The sequence below is a fragment of the Pteropus vampyrus genome, unplaced genomic scaffold (genome assembly GCF_000151845.1).
Source record: "Pteropus vampyrus isolate Shadow unplaced genomic scaffold, Pvam_2.0 Scaffold31, whole genome shotgun sequence".
NCBI classification, from domain to species: Eukaryota; Metazoa; Chordata; class Mammalia; order Chiroptera; family Pteropodidae; genus Pteropus; species Pteropus vampyrus.
This window is the reverse complement of record NW_011888812.1, coordinates 7,456,839-7,478,648: the sequence shown is the minus strand read 5'-3', so window position 1 is coordinate 7,478,648 and position 21,810 is coordinate 7,456,839. Positions and strand designations below refer to the sequence as shown.

The window sequence follows — 21,810 nt, the reverse complement described above, 5'->3', positions numbered from 1 at the left end:
GATTCATCCATGTTGTCACATATGGCAAGAATTCCTTCTTTTTATGGCTGAATAGTATTCCATTGTGTGTGAGTGTATGCATGTGTGTGTGTGTGTACATATATATCATATTTTCTCCATTCATTCATCAACATTTAGGTTATTTCCATATCTTGTGAATAACATGCATTCATGTTCTGTCCATCCATAGTAGGCATCAGAAGCTCTGTTGATATGGTGCAGTAAATAGACCAGATCTAGAACAGCAGCTGCAATTGAAATCACAATCTGATTATCCTTATATAATCTGCCATCATTCTCCAAGTCCAAGATACATCCGCCCAAGCCAAACAGGTAAGTTAAATGAGGATGTGATAGAGATTGACAGTGGTTCGCTGTAAACTGGATCTCCAAAGGGGACCAAAAAAAACCCCCTAATTTGTAGTGTTTGACAATTTCCATGATTTAAATAGTCCCAGCATGGCCGATTTCAAGCTGCCTAAGTGACATCACTGAAGATAAAGTTGTAGGTAGTGTTAACAATCTCATAACAATTCTTGTGAATAAATGACAATTCTCATGAGCCTGTACAAGCTGATTCCAGTACACCACTGTATCATCAGTCTTGCATTTTTCAAGTCTTCTGTGATGGCACTAATTTTTGTGAAATGCGGCACTGATTTTGATTTACTATTTTGTTAGGGAGATGCTCACCAGGAGTTTTCACTTGCTCCTTCCTATTGTGACAGCCCTTAATTCATAGATCAGGAAGGTTGCTGAGTACATATATTCCAACTATATATTCAAGACCTAGAGGAATAACGACAAAGTGGATATGACTCTATTTGGCCCACTATAAAATGGTTTGAGCACAAACTCCATTTATTTCCTGACTTTCATTAATTCCCACTCAACCCATGACCAGGAATAGGCATTATCTCAGAGCCAGTAATAAGCCTTGAAAAGTCTGTTTTTCCTCTTTTCCCAGTGCACACTCACTCTACTAAATGACCACAATCCCCTCAGGGGGAAATTAGGAGGATTTACAGTATAAATTTGCAATGTCCTATGGTACAGAGAACACAGTTTTTCTATTCACCTGACTTAGGTCTGGGAATTTAGTGAAAACCTATGACCCTCTGATATCCTGAGACTTTATTTGTCAGATCTCTGGCTCTCTGTTTTTTTTTTTTGTTTTTTGTTTTTTTTTTTAATTCGACAGATCTGGAAGGACCTTAACGTAATACTCTTATTGCATTAATGCAATACTTAATGCAATATATTTTAGTCCTTGGTATTCATAATTGATTAGTCATCACCAGAGATCCCTGTGTATCAGTCTATTCTATCACTCTGTCCTGTTGCCTTCTACGTCCACTTTGCTTACGGTCACTAAGTGTCACTACAGAGCCAATGCTAGCTAGGATTTCATTATCCCCATTAAAACCCAGGAATACATTTTAATGGAAGTATCTTCCGTCATCGTCCTGCATATAGCGGACTACAACTATTGCACTTAAGAAGGGTGTTGACGCTGTCCTATCAACGTATTTCCTTATATCTTAGTGAAAAAAGAAGAGCCTCTGGTCCCTCTCGGGCGATATAGCTAAAGCACAGGTAAGCCAGTCACATGAGATAAATCCACTTCAACACGCCTAGCTACCTAAGTCTTTGGATTTCTCCTACATTATATTTTTTGGCATCTCAGTTTCATTTGACTATCATAGAGTCCAGGCTTCAGTTTACCAACTGAAGTAATCATGGAACTATTATCAGATTCTGGAGCTGACACACCAACTTCAGACTCTCTGGTAAGTACAGCTGTACTGAAAAATCCAGGCAGATTTAAAACTACCTTCTTTTCTCCCTACTCTAGCATGGTTAAAACCTATTTCTGTGAATAGGTTTTCATCGATATATATAAATTTGGAAATTTTGGTATCTAAGTATCTACTAGGGAAACTTTATAATTGGCACCGCAGGCATATGGAGATTGTCTTTAGCCATGAGTCTGGAGATGTGTGGGGCCATGCAGGTGGGGAATAGTTATGGAGCCCTCGAGCAACCAACACAGGACCAGCCCCTTTTGGCAGGATGAGAGGGGCTGTTTCTCCTGATGAGGGAAGGCCTGGTGGAGTTACAAGATTCAGGGTTTTCAGATTCACTTGGATTCTATCACCATTCTAATTGGGAGGACTCTGGTCTTTCCTAATCATTGCTCTAAATTTCACAAAGAAATCTGGTGAGGCTGCAAATTCAATCTGTTGTCACTCAGCAACCTACTGGATGAGAATCTATACCTGATTTTTAGCTACATCAACTCACTAGCTATAAGAGGTATTATTTTAGGGCAATCATAAGATGTTCTCCTAAGTCAGTTCCAGGAAGTCCTTGGTTCTCTGACTGTATCTTTGAGCCATTAATTTAAAGCCCTGAGCTTGTTATTCTTTAAACTCTCATGGATGGTGAGAGCAGCCAGCCTATTTCAGAGTCCTTATATTCGTCATGACTATCAAACTGTGCTAAGGCGTTTGCCATTTGTTCTGCCAAAGCCATATCTTTAAAATACTATTCCATGTAACCTCTCTGTCTCTGTCTCTGTCTTTCTCTTTCTGTCTCTGTCTCTCTTTCTCATTCTCTCTCACTCTCTCGGTTTTATTGAGATGTAATTTACATACCCTACAATTCACCCATTTAAATCGTACACTTCAGTGATTTTCAGTATATTCACATAGTTGTGCAATCATCACTACAATCAATGATAGGATATTTTCGTTGCTTAAAAAAAACGCATTACTTCAACTATCGCCCCCAACCTCCCGTCACTTCTGGCCCTAGGAAATCACTAATCTACTTTCCGTCTCTGTATATTTTCCTACTCTGGACATTTTATATAAATGGAATCAGAACGTATAATAAGCAAATTGCCTTCTTAAATTGTTCTTTATTTTAACTGGAATAAATACTTTAGTGCAAAGGAATGAAGCACTAATAGTAGACTTTCAGGCACTAGCAGCAGAGATGAGTGTGTGTGTGCGTATGTGTCTGTCTGTGTTTGTGTGTCTGTGTGTTGGGGAAAAGGGGAAGATTTAGAGATTCCGATCCTACTTCCTCTGTGCATAATGCTAGCCCGTTTGTTTTTCCTTTTATAATGTGCTTGGAAGGGAAAATGTCAAAAGCCGATCAGCTGCAGAATCCAGGAGAAGGCCAGTGAGTCACTGCAGTGGCTGAGGCCCTGCTGAGCATTGCACAAAGGAAGGGTGGAGGGGAATCTCCTCTCTTTGGGGCTCCCCTCTCAAGGTGGGGGCACTAGAGGGAATAGACCAGTTACTACTTGATCTGAAGGTGGCAGGAGGGGTGGCGAGAAGGGATGCCATAGTGGATCCCACAGCATTGCCCCAGAGGACTGCACAGAGAGGTCATCCAAAGCCCCTGATACTCCTTTAATCCACACAGCCCTTCCATGGGGACATGTTACCCTGTACAGGAAGGGGCAGGGCTCAGCAGTGTTTGTCAAAATGTGGGACTAGTCTGAGTGGCTCCTGATATGATGTTCAGTGGTTCCCCGCATGCTAGCCCCTAAATAACATTAAATCACCAACTAAGAACAATTCTTCCTTCTTTTAATTCTCTTTCAAGTCTTTCAAGTCCAGGAGAAGGAACCACTGGTGCCCATGTTTCTATCACCTCACTGATACTTGCGGATTTCTCTTTTAAATAAGAGAGTGGGTCTCAGAATCAGACTGCAGCAACATTCTCTCTCTAGAATTTAATAACGTTGTTTTGGTTCCAACGAATTGATTTTACCCATGATCTTGATCTTCCATGTCTAGTCGTGACATAAAGTTTCCATTTTATGTAAATTTTTAAGAGCTTAATAAGTGAGTCAGTTTAAAGGAAAAAATATTAGTGAAAAAAAATCAGCAGATGGTATACAAATATGGCAAAAATGATGGTGGTGATACATGAAATAACCAAAGCAGGTAAAAACTGAACTAGAAGAATTGTATGATCTGTTTTACTTCAGAGAGAGCGTCTGTGACTCAGTGATTCAGATGAGAAATGCCATCGAGGTCAGCCTGGACTTGCCTGTCATAGCGCTCACCACACGTCCTTGTGATGGGCAGTTTACTTGTCTGCCTCTCTCACCAGACATAGAACCATATCTATCTCTCATTTTCATCATGTCCCCAGTGTCCAGCATGGTGCATGGCACATAGAAATCCTCAGTACTTATTTACTGAATAAATGTACAAATGAATAAACACATGCATGAATGGTTGTCTTCCATGTTATTGCCCTTAATACTGAGAAGTTACCCTCCATATAGCCATCCATCCATCCATCCATCCATCCATCCATCCATCCATCCATTGATCCATTATTGAAACTTATTAGGCAGTTACTATGTGCAAAAACCCTACCCTTAGCTTCCTCGTCATGGCTTTATTTTTAGTCAATAAACAATTTACTTATTGTGCACAGAGTACTCTAGATACCATCAGTGGTGGAGAGAATGCATCCTCTTCTTGACTTTAAAGCAGTGATGTTGGACCCGGGCAGACCTGAGATTGTATTCTGCCTCCGACAATATTTAAAGCACCTAGAGCCATTTACCCTTTTGAGTAAGAGCTTCTCTTTTTGTTAAGTGGTTTTAATAATATGCAACTTGTGGGAAAATCCTGAGTCAGCCTCAGTGAATATCGTTGAATCAATGAGACAGAGGGAGTGAATGAGTGAATGGATGAGGGACTATCGCCCCACTCAGGTTGGGGGTGGGGCATAGCCTGATTCCTCTTCCATAGCCAGGACTCTGCCTGCTGGCTGAAAATTCAGGATGGGTAAGAGAAAGCCTAAGCCCCAAGCTTTGCTTAACCAAGCAAAAATGGAGCAAATTGTGTAAAAAAAGCAGAAAGCTAGCAAAATCCTCTCCCACAGTGGACCCTGAGGCTTGTGGCTGGGCCAGCAGCGGGGATCCTTGGGCAGGTGACCCAAGAGATAGACCAACTGCTCACTAGGCTGCCGAACGTGGCCAGGCTGCCCCAGCCCCTCCCCTCTCCCCCATGTGGGCAATGTGATGTTGGCATGGTGACCAGTCAGCCTGTCTCCCCTTCCTCTGCATCCTGACGTGACAAAGAGGCCCTGAGGAGTAGAATGGGGCCCTGCGGGCTCCACTGCCTCAAGAATGGCAGGGAGAGCTGGTCCAGGAACTGAGGGGCCTGGCAGCTAAACTCCTGCAGTGGAAACAATGGAGCCGTTGCCCTGGCAACTGGGGGAGGCCTCTCTCTGGGCCTCAAGGCTGAGTCTGGGAAGAGGTCTCCTAAGGAAAGGAGGTTGAGAAAGAAGGGGTGGGTTGCCGGTGCCTGCTGTCGAGCTATCTGGCCCCCATGGAAGGGCAGTAGGGATCCCCTTTGCAGGGAACAGGGGCAGAGTCTCTGTGGACCTATTCACCAGAGCCGTGAGGGAGGCCAGGTGAGAATAGTTTCCCCCACACAGAGTGCGATTCTGCTGAGCGGCCAGTGGACGCTTCACTACGGGGTCTGCGGAGGGCCTTTCCCTGACGCCCACTGCTCCTGCTCTGAGGCCTCCTGAAGGCTGGTTTAGGGCAGGGGCTGTGAAATCAGAGCCTGGGTTCTGACGGCATGGCATGAGAGGCCCTCTGACTTGGGGCTGTCCCTGCAGATGAGGTTGGTGCAGGTGGGCGTAGGAGCCCGAGTGGGCGGGGTGGGGCCGCATTCTCTGAGCCTGAGCACAGACCCCTGAGAGGCCCTGGGGTGGGTTTTGTAAAAGCATCAGCTTCTGGAGCAAGACAGTCCTGCCTGCAGATCTGGACTCCATCACTCCCTGACTGTGTGACCCCAAGGAAATGACTTCATCGCTCTGAGGCTCAGTTTCCTCAGCTGAAAAGCAAGAATGATCCTCACCTTAGCATGTGTGAATCGAATGGAAGAGGCAATGTGTCGCACAGCCTAGCTTAGTGTGGATTAGATCCCTCCCTGGCCACTTATTTTTCCCTCCATGCACCTATGACCTGAAACCCTGGAGGTATCCAGCTCTATACAGACTGCCGAGATACCCCACAGACAATGATGCACCCCTATTCTCCTTGAAAGCCTCCTGAGGAGCTTGTCCGTGAGGGTACTGGGCAGGACGGACCCCTGTGGTGGTGACTTGGGTTGTCTTTGAGATGGGCTGGTTACAGATATCCTTTGCCTGTCTGAATTTTCTCATTCCTCCCTTTGAACTTGGGTTGCTTTTGCCATAAAGAAAAGAAAACATTAAGAGTGGATGAAGCGCACCTTATAGAAGTTCTGAAAGCTCAGAAACATCGAGAGTGGCCGTGCCACGTAGGTGTCCTAGGCCATTTGCCCATTGCAAATGAAACAGGTGGCTGAGGGAGAAATGCCTCAGTTGGTGGCCACATGAGCCAGGACCTCAGAGTGGAGGCCTGGCCCTGTACCCCACGCTCCGTCCCCACTCGGCAGTCAGCACCCAACACAACCGGGAGACTGCGTGGGTGTTGGATGAAGGCGGGAGTCACGATCTCAGCCAGACGCGGTCCTTTCAGAACAAATGGGTCCCTCTTGTGGTCGTAAGGCTTCATAGCCACCGTTTCCCACCGCTGTGCCCTTGATGGCTGCTCAGAGCTCCCTGACAGGTGTCTGAAGGGAGGGACACCAAGGAGAGCCAGCGGTGGGGGGCGGGAGGCAGGGAGGTGCCTTCTAAAATGCAGTGGGATCTGGTCTGTCCTGGCTCTTGTGCGCCCAAAGTAAAGTCTTTCGGGCCTGACTCCCCGAGTCTGATTGGAGCAGCAAGGCTCTCTCCTGCTTCTTCCCAAGCAAGAACATTTTAGAGATTGAAATACAGCCATTCTGAGAACCTCACCGCACTCGGACCGCACTGCCCAGCTGTGGTGGGAGGGCTGAGGGGACAAGGCAGCCACGGACATGTCACTCACAAAAGTAATCTCCTAGTGAAGAAGATTGCCACAAGTTGTCCACATACTCTATTCTGGAGAGTCTGTTATGTTGTAGCTCTGGGCTGGGCGCATTGTGGGGAGCGGCAGAAACTAAGAAACGGACAAAACCGTCCTGGATGCTCCCTAGCGCCTTCGTTCTAGTTAGTGTGTTCGTCAAAGAGAAGATCTTACCTGAGATCCTTGGATCTGTTTCAGGGGGTCCATTCATCCCTGGAAATCATATGCGAAATATGGCCTCACGAGCATTTTTCTGGACGAAGGGTCCAGAGCTGTCATCAAATTCTCAAAGGATTGAAAAGAATAAGAACCACAGCCAAAGTGAACGAGAGCAGAACTTTCTCCTCCAACATTGTACGGATGAGAAAACAGTCACCTTGGAAGGGAGTAAACGTGCTCAAATTCTACTGTCTGCTCCCCTCAGGGGCTCCTTGGGACTGTCCTCAGGGACAACCTTAAACTATGGGAGAATCTCAGGCCCATTCGTTCCTGAGCATGTCTTGTTTTCGTCCCTGGAGTGACTCAGCTTGATCACCTATCTCAGTCAACAGCTTTGCATCCAAAGCTATTGACTATTAGCTATTTCCAAAACTTCCATTTATCTTAACCAGGCCACGGTTTGTCACCCTCAGGAGTATTCAAGTGAGCAGGACAGCATTATTGCAGGAATTCCTGAAACTTCCTTCAGAGCTCAGAGCGGGAAAAGTGTAGATAAAGATGTAGTTTTTGAGGTGGCTACTTTGAAGGGCCTGATAGGTCGGTAAAAAGTCAACTATGTGATTCTATAATGATGACTTACAAGCATAATGGGTAAACTGGCAATACCCAAAAGATGAGATAAAGGGTCAAAGAATGGAGAAGTCACGGTGTCCAGAAATGTGCTGTCATTCATACAGCATTTAAGAGATATTTATTGACATCCAGTCTGGGCCCTAGATTAATAGGACAGGAGCTCGCAGTGTAACAGAGGAGACAGAAACACAAAGAATCAGCTTTAGAACCATGGGAAATGTGTTGACAGAGGGATAACTGGGGAAGTAAAAAAAACAAAAGTTTTCCCAAAGTGACACTTTCATTCCAAAGTGATAAATCCTTCCAGGACTGTGGAGTGGACAGACAGCACAAAGCAAATATTCTGCCTATCTGGCCCACTGAAGTCAAAACTTGGAAGAAGGCTGTGGTAGGTTGTGTTAATGGCCCCATCTCCCCGCTCATCCCTGTATCCATGGCCACTGCCATGTGACTGTGCAGTGCTCTCTCGCTGAGGACAAGTTGTAATTCGTTGCCCCTGGACAAAGGATATCAGCAGACGTGACACAAGCAGGGCATTTAAAAGTGTTCGCGTGATTGGGCTTATTCCCTAGTGCCTTTGCCATTGCCAAGAGAATTCTGGGCTAGCTCACTGGTCCCAGAAGAGGATGGGAGGCATAGGGAGCCCAGTTGCCCCAGTGAAGGTGCCCAGCCAAGCCCTGCCCAGAGAAGAGCCTCCTAACCAAGCTCCAGTTGCAGAAGCGACCCCAGTGAGGTCAGCAGAACCCCTGACCCTCCTCTGAGCCCAGTCTTGATCAGCCTACTCCTAGCCAACCCAAAGACAGGTAAGATATAATAATAACTGACTGTTGTTTTAAGCCACTGAATTTGGGGAGTAGTTTGTCACACAGCGATAGCTGACTGATACAGTTATTTTTATCAGAGATTTCAGTGAATTTTCCCTTGTCTAGCTAGAGGAAAGGTCAGGCACTGCTCATAAAGAAAATTCATTCATTGCTCAATAAATTTCACTGAGCACCTGCCATCTACTCTGCTGAAAGTGTTATGGCAGGTAAAGTGCCCTCCGGAGCTTGAAGTCTCTCTCAGCTGCTGTGACTCTGTGATCATCAGGTCCTGACAAACTCTCCATCAACCTTCCTCTGATCTTTTACCTTCTGCCCATCCCCAGGGCCTGGACCCTGCCTAATTTGTGATCCGTCTCTCCTTGTCCATCCCTGAACCAGTATCCTCACCAGCTCCGGCCCATTCTCACATGGCTGCCAGCATAGTCTTTGTGGGAGGCCAAGCCCATCATTATATTTTTCCCAGCCCGAAAGTTCTCTGTGTCTCTCCATTCATTGTCTTCAGGATTGCTGCTGTCTGGAGTTCCCATCCTCCCCTCACCCTTCGGCACTCAGTTTAACTGCACCCTCCTCCCCCCAGACACCACTCCCAACCCTCTCCTCATCCAGGCTGGAGAGACATCCCTCTTTGGGGCTCCTTACATCTCCTCTTGTCCATCACAGTGCTACTTGCCCGCTGTCTCCTGGTTGCCTCTTTACCTGTTTGCCTCACCCACGTCACTGCAAACTCATGAGAGAGGAATTGAGTTTGCTTTTGTAACATCTCTTTTCCTCTGTGCTTACCACTGTGTCTGGCATATGGCAGGCCCTTGTCTTGGCTTGGGTTGCCCAGAAGACTCTAAGAATTTTGGTGCAAGTTATTTATTTGACGAGTGATCTGAGGAAGCACCAGTAAAGGAAGCGGGGTGGGTGGGGGTGGGGAGGATGCAGTGTGACCTGGGGTGAGGAAAGCCAGTGAAGGGTGTCCTATCAGGCCAGTTACCCCTGAAGGACTCTGGGAGAAAATGTAGAACAGAGTGATTCTACTCTGCTGGGCGCATTAACTCTGCAGTATTGCCCAGACGGTACTGCAAGGGCCAAATGTACTCCCGCAGCCAGAAAAAGTCCCCTGGGGCAGATCCCAGCAGGCAAGGCCAGCAGGCTTGGGCATGTAGAAGTGGGTGCGAGGGAATGTGGCACCATAGCTCTGGCGCAGAGACCCCTCCATTTGAGAAGTAGATGTAAAGGAAAGAGCACCCCAGGCAGAAGTGACGGTGTTTGAAGGCACTAAGGCCTTAGGGTGTGGTGCGGCGGGACCTGCGGCTGGCCCTCCAGACACCCCCAAGTACTCGGTTAGCCAAAAGAACCAGGTGGTGTCTCCTTTCACACCCTATTTCATCCAGAGCCCTAAATCCGGAGTCTCATCAAACCTTGAGGAGAAATGATTATTCCCCAAGAAGGAGGAGATGAGAGGTCTGCTTCAAGGGTCATACGCTCTGAGGTCTTCTGAATGGGCCTTCTCTGGGGATGCATTCCAGTTCCGACTCCGTCTGCGGTCCTGGTGATCCTGCACTTGGTGCAGGGGGTGGAGCTCGTTGTCTGGGGCAGCGCTCTCCCACGGGACTTCCTGATGAGGGAATCGTTTCACACCTGCACTGTCCTGCAGTAGCCCTGGGTGGCTGCTGAGCACTGGAAATGTGGCCAGTGCAGCAGCAGAACTGAAAATTGCTTTTATTATTAAATTTATTGGGGTGACATGGCTTAATAAAATTATACAAGTTTCAAGTGTACGATTCTATAATACATCATCTGTATGTTGTGTAAATTTTTAATTTTATTCCGTTTTAATGAATTTAAATGTAAATGTCGACAGGCAGATTGGTTAGCGGCTACCGTACGGGACAACGCAGGTCTAGGGGCTCCATCCACTTCCCATTAGTCTCTCCATCCTCTGAGGCCAGCGACTTGGAGCTCCCCAGTTTGTGAGCATCTCTGAGCCTGGAATGCCGTGGGGTCCGCCCCTTAGTTGGTGAATTTGGTCCTCAGATGCTCAGCCTTGTGTCCAGCTGCCACCTGCAGGATTAGGAGAGCAATGGGCAGAAGTTGGCTGGATCCCTTTTCCCTGGGCCCCCTGATCCTCACTAGCCTCATCCCAAGGCACCCGGCTATAGTGAGAACGACCTGGACACATTCTCAAACTTTTGGAGAAGTCTCATTGGAGAAGTCCCAGGCTCCTGTCAAATGTCTGCCATTTTTAGGAAGCTAGCATGTGATAAGGGTCTGACTGGGCATTACATTCAACAGAGGTCTGGGCTTTGTTTTCCAATAATAAAAGATACAATAGAAGAACTTTACCAAAAAAACCCAAAAAACAAAAAAATAAAACCCAGAAACATAAAAAATTTCTCAAGTATTTCTATTAAATGCTCTCATGGGCGAGCTCCTTGCCTTCCAGGCTAGGAATCAGAGTTCTGAGCAGTCAATCTTTTGACTCAGGGTCCAGAAATGAAACAAGACTCTTAATGGAAGGGGAAAGGTAATTTATTTCTAGAATTAGGAAAAGATTTCGCGGCAGGATTGAAGACCTCTGCTAATAAGAAGAGCTAACATTTATTGTTTGGGTAGTGTGTGCCTGTCTCTGTTCAAAGCATTTTATTTAGGGGTCCGGAGCACTGGGTGGGTCAGAGGTAGGCTGAGAGGCGGGGCAGTACCTCTGTCGGTTAGATGGGAATGGCTTTGCCACATGTCCTCTGCAGTTCTCCCTGTTCCATTCTTCCCCCCGCCCCGTCTTTTAATCGCTACATATTTACAGTCTCTTCTCCATGACGTTGCTATAGCTTCTCTAGGGTATTGCTGGATCTGTTCACCATTAGTTCAATAGTTCAGTAACTATTTTTTTTTTTTAATTAAGTAACTGTTTTGTGCTAGGCCCCTATATTTTTAGAGCAGGGGATATAGACATTAATTAGACATGGAGCTAAGCATCGATTAGACAAAAATGCATAGCTCATTTCCTTACAGTGTGATGAGTGTCACCAAAGAGGTTATCATAGGTGCTGTAGATGCATGGCATCCTGTGACATGTGACCAATGCCTCAGAAAACTAGTGTAATATGAAAAAAGGGGAAGAGTGGGAAGAGTTGGCATTCGGGTTGTGGAAACGGCATGATCCCAGGCATGAAACGTGGAAGTTTGATGCATGTGGGAAACACTAAATTGTAGTTCAAAGAACAAGCTGGGGATTGGCTCTCCATGTCCCTCGGGACAAAGCCCAAACTTCTTACGTCTGCTTATGATGCTGTTCACAATCCAGCCCCAGCCTCATCTCTCACCCCTCTCCCCGCCACACTCTATTCTCCCACTGAATGGAATTACCTGCAGTGGCCAGCACAGTGTCTGGCACATAATAAGTATTCTATTTAATCCATGTCCGTTGAAGGAAAAATCAGTGGCAGAAGAAAAGCATAAAAAGACACACAGGGGCTGAGCCATGGAGGGCTCTGCTTGGAGTGTCCAAACCGAGGTATGTGCACCTAGAAAAGTCTACACTGTCCCAGGGGACTCCTATAACAGGTCCATCAGAGAACTCCATTTCTGAGTCTTCAACATTCAGGCTTCTGCTGGAGTGGACTCCGTGTCCTCTGATTCTCTCAGTCCTGTCTCTTTAACTAGATTGTGACTCTCTAAGGACAGAAACCTTGTCTGTTTCATCCAGTGTTCGACATCACTAGGGTCTGAATTAAATGTAGGTAGAGCTGGACTTGCTTGGTTGCATCTCCACAGAAGGGGAAAACATGGGGTTAGATCTAGGGGTGGGGGTATGTCTGACCATTAGAATAACCACAGAAGTTGAAGTTAGAAGCCAGTATTCCCAGATGCTGGCTTAACCACTGGTTGGGAGATGACCACAAGCACAGACATCAGAGCGGAGTTGCCGGAGGCCCAGGAAAGGGGAAGGTGGCCCCACCGTCTTAACCAGTGCAGCAGGGCCCTTGGGTAGTGAAGGGTAGACTGCATGTCCTCTATTAGCTTCTTAGCCAAATAGAAAGCAGGGAGCCTGAGCAGGGGTGTGTGTGTGTGTGTGTGCGTGTGTGTGTGTGTGCGCGCGCGCGTGTGCGTGCAAGTTTCATTGTAGAGAAGCAAGATATTTGGTTTCCTTTTGATTGGTTTCCTAAAAAATTATGAGATATGGGTGGAAAGCCCTCAGAACTCCAACAGCAGGAAGAAGAGGAACATATTAATTGCACTGTCAATCATTCAGCATTTATTGTTTACTATATAATATAGTGCAGTTAATGCTAGGAGACACAGACACGTGACATATGAACACATATGGGAGAGACAACAACATACCCGAAAGCAAATAAGGAACAAAAAAATGAAGTACTCACTAGAAATAACTTATACATGGAAGAAGTATAGCGGAGCAGTTAAGAGCACTAATTTAGGCACATCTGAGCTTGGTCTGAGTCTGAACTCCACATTAACCGTGTGATTATGAACCTGTTACTTCACCTGTGAGCCTTGGTGCTCTCATCTGTAAAGCAGGGATCATATCGTCTACCTCGCTTTGTAGTAGTGAGGGGCAAATGAAAGAATGGGGGCACAGAGCATGGTGTTTGCAAGTCTACAGTGGTGTGTTTGGGCTCACACCTCGACTCCATCCCTTCCTGGCCGTAGTCTTGGGAAAATGATGTAATCTCAGTTTTCCCATTCTTAAAATCGGAATAACAATAATACCTATTCTTTTGGGTTTGCACGAGGCTTATAATGAGTTTTCTCATGGAAAACTTTCAGAATCATCTTGGCACATACCAGGAACTCAGGGCGTCTACAACAGGAAAGCGACTGCTGAATTATTTATGTAAGAGAAATGAAAACCTATGTACACACAAAAACCTACATGTGTTTGATGCAGCTTTGTTCTTAATCTCCCCAATATAGAAACATCCCAATGTCCTCCAACAGGTGAATTAACGATGAAACACTATTCAGCAATCAAGAGTAATGAACCGATTCGTGCCACATGGAGGAATTTCAAGTGCCGTATGTTAAATGAAAAATGTCAGACTCAAAAGGCTATTCACAATTCCATTATATGACAGTATGGGCAAGGACAAACGACAGGGAGAACAGAGCAGCGACTGCCAAGGGCTAAGGGTGGTGTTTACAAAGGGGCAGCATGAGGGAGTCTTTTGGGGGGTGATGGAAGTTTTGTACTTAAATGTTGTAGTGGCTGCGGGACTATGCAACTGTCAAAACTCACAGAACTGCACACCAAAGAATGAGTTTCCTTGTATGGAAATTAAAAAACAAAAAACCAAAGTTGTTTCAGGAAACACTAAACACCAAATTGCGGAGAGGTGGAGAAGCAAGGAATACACTTAGACACGCATGTTAGTTAATTTATAAGGATCTTCCGGTGAATAAAGGCTCACTTTATTCAGCAGCAGATGAACTTGTTCTCAAAATACATCTGATAAAACTGTTTGGACTTAGCTGCAGTCTAGCTGCATAAAGGACAGAGTTCACAGGTATGTCTGATTGCTCACCTGCTTCTAGGTACTTCTTTGGTCTGTGCTAGAACCAAATGCTCCCAGATCAGTGATCTCGTATTTGAGATGTTGGTGTCTGATAATGTTCTAGGAAAGTCTCCAGAAATCCTGTCCCAAAGGGAATGCTCAATTTTATATTGGTATGACTCTCACCAAAGTTCTCCATGAACTTTAGATCTGTGCTTACCTGAAAGCATATGACCTTGTGGCTTATCCTTCCTTTTCCTGGAAGGTCAATTATATACCCAACTGTGAACATCTGCTGATTGCACATCTTTCCTGGTCAAAGGTAACATGCTAATAAGTTCATCAACCATAAAAACCCAGTGGTGGACTGTTTCTCCCCTAAGCTGGCTGTTGTGAAAAAATAAAGACAACCTAGGACTTGAGATCGGATCCAGTTATAGGGAGGCTTCACAGTTGACCATGTCAGCCTGGTTCTAAAGAAAAACCATACTACAGACCTATTTTGCTCATAAACAACTTTTATTTTTGTTCTCAGTATGTGCCCTTGAAGATTCCAAAATGTCTGGAGTTTCTGATTCTCCTGGGACCAGAGGTAACAGCATTGTACAGAAATACTCGACCTTGGCTCGTCGCTCCCTCCTGAGGAGCAAGTCTAAAGGCCTCAGGGAGGGAGAACTGACACTCGCACCTTATTCCAAGATGGGAAACACAGTGAACAAAGAATTAGTAAAACATAGACTCAGTCTGTAGAGGGCTTCAAATATACATATTCTATATATATAAACCTGTTATAATAGATTTCCATTTATTGGTTTCCTTGTGATTTGTAATTAAAGTACAAATGATATAGATGTTGTACATGGCTGATTTCCCCTTCTCAGCCCCCCTCCCTCCCCAACATAAATAACATTACAGAGGTCAGGTGATCCTACGAGTTTTTGCTGTTGTAAAGGTTTTGTTTTTAACGTCATTTCCCCCCTTCCTCCCCTGCAGACTACCTCTGAGCGTTTGTAACAGCAGCGTGGAGCGGACAGGACTGGGACAGCGTGGAGAGCTAATGGAGCGCGCAGAACGCGGCCCTCACCCACCAGCACCGGATGGGCTTTTGCGTTTCCACTGACAACAGAGGCTACGAGGAAGCAGAGGATGCGCGTGCGGGTTCATCCTCCGCCAGAGGAGGAGGCAGGCTGGACCACGGAGAAAAGCCCTAAAGGCCTCGAGGTTTTGGAGACAGAGCACAGCTCCAGAAATGTCTTGGCTCAGTATTTACACAATATCTTTAAGCTGCATTTTCCTTTTAAGAACTTTGTGTTTCTGAAGTTGGCTGTGGGGAAAGGAGCTTAAAACCCAAACCAAACCAATGTGCACAAGTGTAAAAGTCCTGTTATAAGTCTTACTCAGTTATTTTTCACACACATCATTAAAAGCAGATACTGACAATGATTGGTTTCTTTCTTTCTTTCTTTTTTTTTTTTTTTTTGAGGAGCATGAGAAAAGAGGGAGAAAGGAGGGGTGCGCTAAGGGGAACGCCGCCCCTTCTTCAGCATTAAGTGACACTGGATGGTCTGTATTCGGTTCTTGGCCGGGACGAACTCGGGCTGCAGCTTCAGCGTCGACTCGTACCACACCAGCGCCTTCTCAAACTCCTCCTGCGAGGGGAAAGGACAGTGAGAGAGGGGTCCTCCCACCACACTGAACACATGCCAGGGTTGTTTTTCCTCAAAAGCACTTCCGTGCTGGTGACAATCCTGCAGCATTTTCTCAATGGACCTAAACTGCTGAGGAAAACTGGGGTCTGGGAGGAAACCACCACCTCCGCCCCCACCCACAACATCACAGGGCCCGAGAACCAGAGAGAAAAGGGAGTCCGGCTTTACACGGGCTGCACCCAGCAAAGGCGGCAATCGTGGCAGTGACAGGAAGAACTAATGTGACTGAGTACCTGCTGTGTGCCAGGCACTAGCTGGGTGCTTTATGAAAACCATTCCACTTAATCCTCACAGAAACCTCTACTATGCCTGGCGAATGCTCATTATGCATCTGCCTGAATTTTCGGCTGTAGCTGGAAAGATGGAAGTTGGTTCGGTTGGTTCATTTTGCCTTTTAATTTTTTAAGTTTTTTTTATTCTCGCTAACATTTAAAAATACGAACATGCTTTGGACATGATCACTGCCATACCGAAGGCGTTAATCTTTTACTGAGACTAACACTCTCAAAGGAGAACCCAAACCAACTGGTTAAGTAACTCCTTCTAGCCAAATGAGAGGGCGAATTCCTCATTCAGGGTAGAAAACTGCATATTTACTGGAGATGAAAAAAGATTCTTCAGTTTTCAGAAGCAGAGAGATATCTGTGCATTCAGCAACACTACCTGGCCAGATTATACTCCCTGCCTTTGAAGTCATGGATGGCACACAAAACTCACGGCCTGAAGCTGCTCATTCTGTGAGCCTTTATTGGGAGGGCCCTGGGAAGAGTGCCATGTTGGGACACCAAGCTTTAGATGAAAGCAAATGACATGTTAAATTTGGCTATGACAGCTTTCGGGGGCCCCAGAATTCTAAGTTCTGAAGTCACTTCTCGTTTCTGACCAGAATGAGGGTTCTGGATGACGGTGTTGCCATTTTCTCTGTAAATGGTATCCTGTGAAACTAGTGGCATTTCTTCATTCGTTAGGCATTTGGTGAGGACCTACTATGTGCCAAACACATAGAGCTAGGAACAGGGAGATGAAGAGCAGCATTTTCCCTAAGGAGCTCCTAGTCTGGGGAAGAGACAAATACTTCAACAAAACATTATAAAACAAGGTGAAAATGTGGCAAGAAAAATAGGCACAGGGCATCATGATGCAATGATAGGTACCCAGCCCAACCCAGAAGTAAGAGAGTGTAGTGAGTGTATGTCCACGCAGAGAGTTAGGTAAGGTTTTCTGGAACAGGTAATGTCTTCAGAAAACTGTAGGTAAATCAGACTCTACTGTTAGTGTTAAACTCATGGTGAGAAACTACACAGTTGAGAATACTTAGATGAATTTCATGTATTATTTAAAAAAACTCACAAACTCCTTACCCATAAAATGTTTGGTAGAGCTAGCGATTTTAGACACAAAACTTACAGAAAACAGACACAAAAATTAGTCAAATAAGTTTGAAATTAAAGATATGAGCTGGTGTGCTCTGCTCACACGCCAGCCTCACCATTGCCACGTAGACGTTGCCCAGCGTGAAGTGGTTCACAGCGAAGTGTGGCGCGATCTCTACTGCCATGGTGGCTACTATGACGGCGTCGTTCCAGAGCTTGGCATTGTGCAAGATGTTGGCCAGGCTAATCAGGGGCACGTCCTGGGAGAGGAAGAGGAATGGCGAGAAGGGAGGGACGTTGGTTTCTGAGCTTTCATTCTCGGTTTTTGTGATCGTAAATAACACAGTTGGTGTATTCTGGAAAATGACGGAGTAGTGCCACTCGACGTGCTCGTCTGCTGTTTGCTATCGGTCTGTGATAGATACGGAGCTTGCACCAGAATATAAACCAACGCGTATCTCTTTCACTGAGAAAGTCTTGCCTCAAAACACAAGCAAAACAAAAAATGTCCGCCGAGAAAACAACCTTGCTGAGTGAAGCTACCGGTTTACATTCTGGTGCAAACTCCTTGTCTCATTTCAGATTGGTGATAAATAGTTAATACACTGACACTGTCCACCACAGGCCACACTTTGAGTGGTGCTGTCATAGAGCAAAAGTATTTTCTGCAAAGACCACTGCACCATCTGAAGCGGGGGTTGACAAGCTTTGGTCCGCAAGCCGAATCCAGTCTGCTGCCTGTTTTTGTAATGTTTCATTGGATACAACCATTCCCACTCCTTTACGTATTTCTGTGGCTATTGTATGTTACCATGGAAGATCTGAGTGGTTGTAACAGAGGCTGTCTGGCCTGCAAGCCTAAATTTCTTACAATCTGGCCTGCTGTAGAAAAAAGTTCTCTGAGCTCCGATCTAGAGTCTTGGCCCTTCCCTGTCACCTGGCAGTACAGAGAATAATGGGTTGAACAAGTAGCAAGGTTATTATCATCACAAATATTTTTTCCCTTTAAATGTGTTACCTGAACAACTGCTGTCTATACCACACTGTACTGGGTTCTATAGGAGATACAGAAGAAACCAATTAAAAAAAAAAAAAAAGGGGGGGGGGGGGGCTCATCTTTGTCCTAACAGGACACTCATTAGAATGCATGTCATTATATGAGGTCTTAGAAGTTTAGTAATTTGCCTAAGATAACAAAACTAGTAAGAAGCAGAGCTGCATTTAGAAGTCAGTGGGGCCCGACAGGAAAGCCTGTGCCCTCCATCGCTCCACATACTGCCTTTATAAACAGAGAAGACATAAGCCTTGTCTTTAGGAAGTATGAGATCTGGAGATGAATGCAGAACTCTGCACATGTGGATACAAATGTGCTGTTAAAAAATTTTACTATCTCAGTCATCATCACAATAACCAGCTTTTTTGAAAAGACTGATGTTACACAGGGTTAGCTGGTCTGGTTTTGTGTGTCTAAAGGTAAAGTCAGTAAAAGAACAGGAACTGGCTGGTGTGTAAGAAAGAAAACTTTGCTTCTGTTTCTGTGTCTGGAAGCAAGTGTCAATAAGGTGCATAAGCAAAACAAGTATAACAGGCCTCTAGGCCCAGGGGGCTAGCTAAATTCAGAACAACTTCTGGGGTGATGGCCTGCACAGGCCTGTGTATTTGCTATACATTGGGTGGCTCTGACGGCAGCAGAAGGGGTTTTAAATGACGTAATTCTTACAGTGCTCTTGAAGCCCTCCCTCCATGTTCTTGTGGGTATAACTCACAGGCTTGCGGTGGCATAAGCCGGGTTGCAGGCTCTTCTGCCCCATCCTATCTTAGCACTTTGCCACTTCCTTACTGGCTGCGTGTGAGGAAGGCTAGTTGAAACCTCATAAACCACTGGGCAATGGAAAGGACCAAGGGGGAGAAATTCACATCTTCTGAGTCCCACTCACCTTCATTTGGTGTGGAGCATAGTGGAGGGCCTGGCGCAGGCAGTCAATTGCCTTCTTTCCTTGGCCTTTCACTCTCCAGTAGAGGGCTGCCATGCTGGAAAGGACCCAGGATGTCTGGTTCTACGAAGGAACGGTCAACCAAAGCTGATGTCTCTTAAATAACATACTAATTTACTACCAAGAGTAAGAACAGCAACACGAATTAATGACCACTTAACTGAGTACTTGGTGCTGGCACCCTGCTAGGTACGTAATTCATCTCTCCCACCATGTTCATCCTCTCAATCCTAACAACAATCATGAGCTTGAGTCTATGATTTCGGCCTGTTTATAGGTGAGAAAACTATGATTCAGAGAGATTAAGTGTCTTGTCCAAAACTATTTGGCTACTAAACAGAACTGTATTTCATGACCATGTCTTTTTTCATTTATATTTACTTAACTTTTTAAATAGTTAACTCATTTGCATGTTTCAAAGACTGGAAATTATACGAAGTTATACAGTCTCTTTCCCATCCTTGTCTCTATTGTATACAAGTAAACACCATTTTTAGTTCCTTATGCAGCCTTTTAGGATTTTCTGCTTTATACAAATATGAATATAGACTTATAGTCCCATTCTTTTTTATATGTGGTAAACCTAATACTTATATAAGAGGTAACGGTCACCTGCACTTTGCTTTTTTCACTAAACAATACACCTTGGAGATCTTCTGACATCAGTGTATAGAAAGCCTCCTCATTCTTTTGTTATCAACTACATAGTATTTCATTGTATGGAGGTATCATTATTTATTAAACTAGATCCTCATTAATCAATATTCCCAGTTTTAATCAATTTCTCCCAGTTTTTACTATTACAAACAATGCTGCCACAATAATCTGTATAGGTATAATTTTGCATTTGTGCACGTGCATTTCCAGGATATATTTCCAGAAGTGGACATGCTATGTCAAGGGAATATACAGTTGGCATTTTGACAGATATCATCACATTGCCCTCCATAGTATTATAAGAATTTAACCTCCTACAAAAATATCTGAGCGCCCTTATTTCCTTATAGCCTCACCGCAGATTGTTACTAAACTCCTGGACCTTTGATAGGTGGAAAACATGGTTTAAATCTGCATTTCCCTTCTTATGAGTGGAGCTGATTATCCTTTCATGTTTGACATCCATTTGTATTTTTCTGTAAAGTATCTGTTCTTATATATTTTATTAATTTTTCTGTGAGGTCTTTATATTATCTATTTGAAAAAGCTCTTTATATATTAGGGAGATTAGTCCCTTACCTGTGGTTTGAATTACAGATATATTCCCTCAGTTTTCTAAGTCCACTGTTGGACTTATGGGGCTTGAGTGACACGAAAAGTTTTGATTTCTACATAGTTCAGTTTATTAATTTATCTCTGATGGCTCCTGGATTTTTAATTGCAGTTAGGAAGGTCTTCCTTACTTTAAGGTTATCAAGAAGTTGTACCATGTTTTCCCCTAGCACTTTCATAGTTTCATTTTTCACATTTAAATTTTTGATCCATTTGAAATATAACTTGGTATAAAGATATGGCTCCAATTTTATTTTTTTCTAGATAGCTAAGCTGTCCCAACACTATTTAATGAAAAATTCATATCTCACACCATTGAGATGCTACTTTTACCATATGCAAAATTCTAATACTTAATTTGGGTCTAATTTTGGATTAATTTAGGTTTAATTTTGGATTTTCCTATTTCATTTGCCCCTTTTGATGGTGGTCTCTAACTCCCAGGAATTATAAATGAGGCAATCAGAAAACTTATCATGTTTCCTAGCTTATTTCTTTCTTCCAGCCTAATATATATTTTTTTTTTGGTAATTTTATCATTCTTCATTGTTAGGGCACATAGTATTTAGTCTTGTCTGTCACCCTATTTCCCATCTTTGTCTTAGTATTGGTTCTACAGTTAAATATATTCATTTATCACTGACATTCCTTTTGTGTGGTTCCCCAATCATCTCCCAGTTGGCTGAAGTTCATCTGCTAGTGGTTTACTCAAGAAGAATTCATGGAAACAATATTCTTTGAGATTGTTGTTATGGGTTTTGTGTTATCCCAAAATTCATATGTTGAAGTCTCAACCTCTAGTATCTCAGAATGTAACTTGTATTTGGAGACAAGGTATTTAAAGAGAAGATTGTTAAAATGAGACCATTGGTATGAGGCCCTAATCCGCTATGACTGAATTTGGGTGAAGGATTTATAATTCATTTATAATTTTTAGAAGAGATGCACCAGGGTCACACGGACAAAGAGATGACCACGTGAAGAGGCAGCAAGACAACTGTTATTTGCAAGCTGAGGAAAGAGGACTCTGAGGACTCCTCCTGGCACCCGGATCTCAGTCTTACAGCCTCCAGAACTGTGAGAAAATAAAATTCTATTGTTTAAGCCACCCAGTCTGTGGCATTTTGTTATGGCAGCCCTAGCAAATTAATACGATCAAATATGTTCAAAACTTCCTGTTGCAGCCTCCTAACCTGAAGGGCAGCTGGCTGGATATAAAATCATGGTCATTCTTTGTTTCCTTGAATAATCTGTTGGCATTGCTCCATTACCTCTTGGTGCGGAAGGCTGCTGCAGGGAAATGTGAAGCTAGCTTGATTTGTTCTTCCTTCTTAGTGACTTGATCCTTTTGCCTGGCTCCTCAAAACGATGTTTTATTAAAAAATAACATGATCTT

The 21,810-nt window shown here is 44.5% G+C and overlaps 1 protein-coding gene across 3 annotated transcripts in view; it reads right to left on the bottom strand.

Annotated features, from left to right (window-relative positions):
* Window positions 1-14,567: 14,567 nt before the first annotated feature.
* The window catches only part of TTC17 (tetratricopeptide repeat domain 17), a 95,909-nt gene continuing 88,666 nt past the window's right edge, over window positions 14,568-21,810 (bottom strand). For 2 of the 3 annotated variants that reach the window (XM_011356844.2, XM_023528691.1), the window contains 3 exons: window positions 19,089-19,208; window positions 17,268-17,411; window positions 14,568-15,718 (listed from right to left, as the gene is read on the bottom strand). In XM_011356844.2, the coding sequence (XP_011355146.1) occupies window positions 15,587-15,718; window positions 17,268-17,411; window positions 19,089-19,208 (396 nt within the window). In that variant the 3' untranslated portion in view covers window positions 14,568-15,586. Of the gene's footprint in view, window positions 15,719-17,267; window positions 17,412-19,088; window positions 19,209-19,235; window positions 19,413-21,810 lie in introns of those variants that run through there. The other variant, XM_011356845.2, reaches the window with a different exon arrangement.